General features: G+C 28.6%; 1 protein-coding gene across 1 annotated transcript; it reads left to right on the plus strand.

The window, feature by feature from the left end:
* Window positions 1–249: 249 nt before the first annotated feature.
* Window positions 250–1,263, plus strand: LOC148550248 (uncharacterized). The gene has a single exon (XM_088494389.1). The coding sequence runs from the start codon at window positions 250–252 to the stop codon at window positions 1,261–1,263; it is 1,014 nt and encodes a 337-aa protein (XP_088350515.1).
* The last annotated feature ends 2,793 nt before the right edge of the window (window positions 1,264–4,056 follow it).

A 4,056-nucleotide genomic window follows, 5' to 3' on the forward strand; every position in this document is an offset into this window, starting at 1 on the left:
AGTAAAGAAATTGTGGAAAAATGTGACATTGCCATTGCAAAGTGGATGGTTGATGCTTCTGTGCCATTTAATGCAGTTAATTCAGCATATTACCAACCAATGATTGATGCTATTGCAAACATGGGTGCAGGATATAAAGGTCCAAACTTTGGTAGAGTTCGTGGGTATTTGTTGAGTAAGTTGGTGGAGGATGTGAAAAAGATGATTGAACAGTATCATGAAATTTGAAAGCGAACTGGATGTACTATCATGGCTGATGGATGGACTGATCGTTGTAGGCGCACTTTAATTAACTTCTTGGTTTATTGTCCTAAAGGAACTATCTTCCTAAAGTCTGTTGATGCTTCTCATGCCTCCAAAACTGCTGAATTATTATTTAAGCTTTTTAAGGATGTTGTCAACTTTGTCGGTCCTGAAAATGTTGTTCACATAGTGACAGACAATGCTGCAAATTATGTTGCTGCTGGACGGTTGTTGGAAGCTAAATTTCCTAAGTTGTATTGGTCTCCTTGTGATGCGCATTGTATTAATTTGATGTTGCAAGATATTGAAAAGTTGAATAAAGTCAGTGAGACAGTTTCACATGCTTCAAAGATTACTAAATACATATATAATCATTGTCATCCACTGTATCTTATGAGGAAGTTTACCGGTGGACGAGAAATACTTCGTCCAGCTCCAACTCGCTTTGCTACCAATTTCATAGTTTTACAAAGTATTTTGGCTCAAAAAGATGCATTAAGAGCTATGGTAACTTCTAAAGAATGGACAATCTCAGCCTACTCCAAAGAAGCTAAAGCTAAAACATTTGTGGATCAAATTTTAGACTCTAAGTTTTGGAATCAATGTACAGATGTTGTCAAGCTTACTGAGCCACTTGTTCGTGTGCTTCGTATTGTGGATAGTGAAGATAAAGCTGCAATGGGTTTTCTTTATCAAGCTTTTAATATGGCTAGAGAAGAGATGGTGAAGAGGTTTCGACGAAGAAAGAAGATTGTGGAGCCTTACTTGAAGATTTTGGATACTCGTTGGGATTCACAACTTAAAAAAAATCTTCATGCTGCTGGCTATTGGTTAAACCCTGCTTTTCGATTCAACGCTGCTAAATTTAAAAAACATAAGCAAATCACTTCTGGCCTACTAGATGTAATTGAGAAATATTCATATGATGATCCAGAATTGAATACTAAGTTGACAAGTGAGAAGAGAATATATTCTAATGCTGAAGATGATTTTGGAAGACAATCTGCACTGCGTGAATGAAGCACAGTGATGCCAGGTAAATATATTTATTTAGTTTTATCTTTTTTTATTCATTTATTTATTTAAAAAGGCTAATTATAATGCATTGCCTCTTTTGATTTTAAGACCAATGGTGGGAGTCTTATGGAACTGGAGCACCAAATTTACAAAAGTTAGCCATTCGTGTTTTAAGTCAAACTTGTAGTTTTTCTGATTGTGAGCGAAATTGGAGTATTTTTTAACACATCCACACAAAGAAGAGGAATCGGTTAGAACATCAAAAGCTTAATGATCTTGTTTTCGTTCATTATAACTTGAGGCTACAACAAAGGTATCTTCTATAATTATTTATCTAATTTTAAAAAGTATTGTTCATTAAAATTTAATCTTTAGTTTAGTAATTACATAACTTGATAACATAGGAATCTAATGAGAAAGCAAAGCTATGATCCAATTTGTCTTGATACATTTGATGACCATTCGGATTGGATATTGGAAGATTCACCGCCCTTTTTAACTCCTGAAGAGGTTGATGCTCTACGAAATGATTTGGCAAATATGTCCATTCAACCAACTTTGGATGATCTTGGTAAATTCTTCAATTGCTTGAATATTTTAATTGTCAGTTGCTATTACGAATTATTCTTGATATTGATTTGTCAAAAATACACAAATGTAGATCAATTAAATTTGGACAATGACCAAGATAATGATGGACCAAGTAACAATGCTATGGAAGATATGGATACAAATTAAAATGAGGGAAATGTTAATCAAGCTCCTAATTTGCCCTATGAAGATGTTGATGCCGACTTTGAGCTCACCCTTTGGACATGATTTAATAATTGTGTTATCTTTAACTTGCTCTTGTTGATTTAAATTGAGAACATATTTTATACTAGAAACTAGTTTATTAACTCTTCTTTTAGATTATTAGTTATGTTTAAGACTTGATATTTGATTATTAATGTTTGTAAGACTCGCATTTTAAGTTTTAAGACATTATTTCAATTTTATTAATATAATTTTATATTTTTTTAGTTATGACCGGGTTAACCGGGTGAATTAGTGATCCACCAATTGAACCAGTAACCCGGTGACCCGGTCATATGACCGGATTGATTATTGGGTCGGTTCTGATAACTATGGTCTAATTATTTGTTAATTAGAACCAATATTATTAAGTTAGTAAATTTGTTATATATGGTTCTTCAATAACTTCTTCCATTATATTATTGCAACAATTTTTTCTTCTTTGACGAAGAAGATGATCTATTTTAAATAACAAGCTAATTATAAATGGTCTCTATTATAATTAAAATATTAATTTTAGTTAAATTTAAGCAATTTAAATTATTAGTGTAATTAGTAATGAAATTAAAATATTAATTAATAAAAAATTAATAAAACAAAAATAAATTATATGTTATTTTAGAAATAATTTAATAGAATTCTCCACCTTAATATATGCATAAAAGCGAGAAATTTAAAATTATATGAGATAAATGATTAAGTAGAGATTTGATCGAGATTGAAAGGATGCTAATAAGCTAAGCTTATTTTTTAAAACTATTCTGATATATTTGATCCATATAATATAAATATATAATTTTGTGTAGTGGGACCGACGAGGTGTAAAAAATAAAAAAAAAATTATTTTTTATATAAATTTATTTTTCATCAAAAAATTACTTTTATTTTTATGATATAAAAGATAAATTTATAATCTTTTTTCACATATTAGTCATTTAAAACATAAAAAATTTATAAAATATATTTTATTTAATAAAAAAATGACAGAAAAATAATCTCTTAACAAATCTATTAAAATAGATCTTGAACGTTATTGAATTAGAATATCTGCAAAAATACTTTAACTTTTAAATTAAAAAAAAAAAGTCAAAGAGATGTGTAATTAGAGTTTGTGTCATATCTAAAAACATGTGCTATTTCTTTTTATATATATAATATACTTTAGGACAAATCAAGTAGTGATAAAATCGAATATTTTTCAATTTGAAAGATTTCATATAAAATTATCCTTATAAAATGAAATAAAAAATAAAAAGAAATTTTTTTTATTTTTATTTGTTTAATAAACTGAAATATATATATATATATATATATATATATATATATATATAACAAATAACATATTATATAAGTGAATATATTTATTAGGTATAGTTGTAGATCTAAAATGTCTAATAATGATATTGCAAAAAGAGAATTTGTGAAGGACAAATTTTCAACAAATTTGTGAAGGACAAATTTGCAATAAATTTGCCACTTTTCTCTATGTATACTTTTGTCCGATGATAATATGTCAAATTAAAATTAAACTCCAATGATACGCAATGTTCTTTATCTAGTTGGCATTACCTGTACTTGTATTTTTAGAGTACTCCTGATATTAAAGCGATAAATATGTTAGCTGAAATAATATTTGTGAGAAAATGTATCATAACTAAAATTGCGTAACACGGATTAGAACCATATGACAGAATTTTTTAATATATAAGTTTTCTAATCCACATGTATTAATAGATAGTTCTTTAAGATTAATCATTTTTTTATTATCTGTTGTTAAAATAGTTTGTGCCGATTTACTTGTCTGAGATGACTCTGGCTAAAATTAAAGGAGTACTCAACATTGGGTTTCAAATGATAATCACAGTCAGAATCCTAAATGCAAATCTCATCAACTATGCAACTTTAAAATATAAAAATGAATGGAGAGTATCTTTGGGAGTTGGAGCTGTGTCAGCATTTTTGCTGTGTGTAGGGTCTCTTTGCTTAGAGAAAACACCAAAC

The sequence above is a fragment of the Arachis ipaensis genome, chromosome B7 (assembly GCF_059453495.1).
Source record: "Arachis ipaensis isolate K30076 ecotype BB chromosome B7, ASM5945349v1, whole genome shotgun sequence".
NCBI lineage: Eukaryota > Viridiplantae > Streptophyta > Magnoliopsida > Fabales > Fabaceae > Arachis > Arachis ipaensis.

Coding starts and splice junctions, on each gene's coding strand:
- LOC148550248 (XM_088494389.1), top strand. CDS start 250: ATGGCTGATGGATGGACTGATCGTTGTAGGCGCACTTTAATTAACTTC.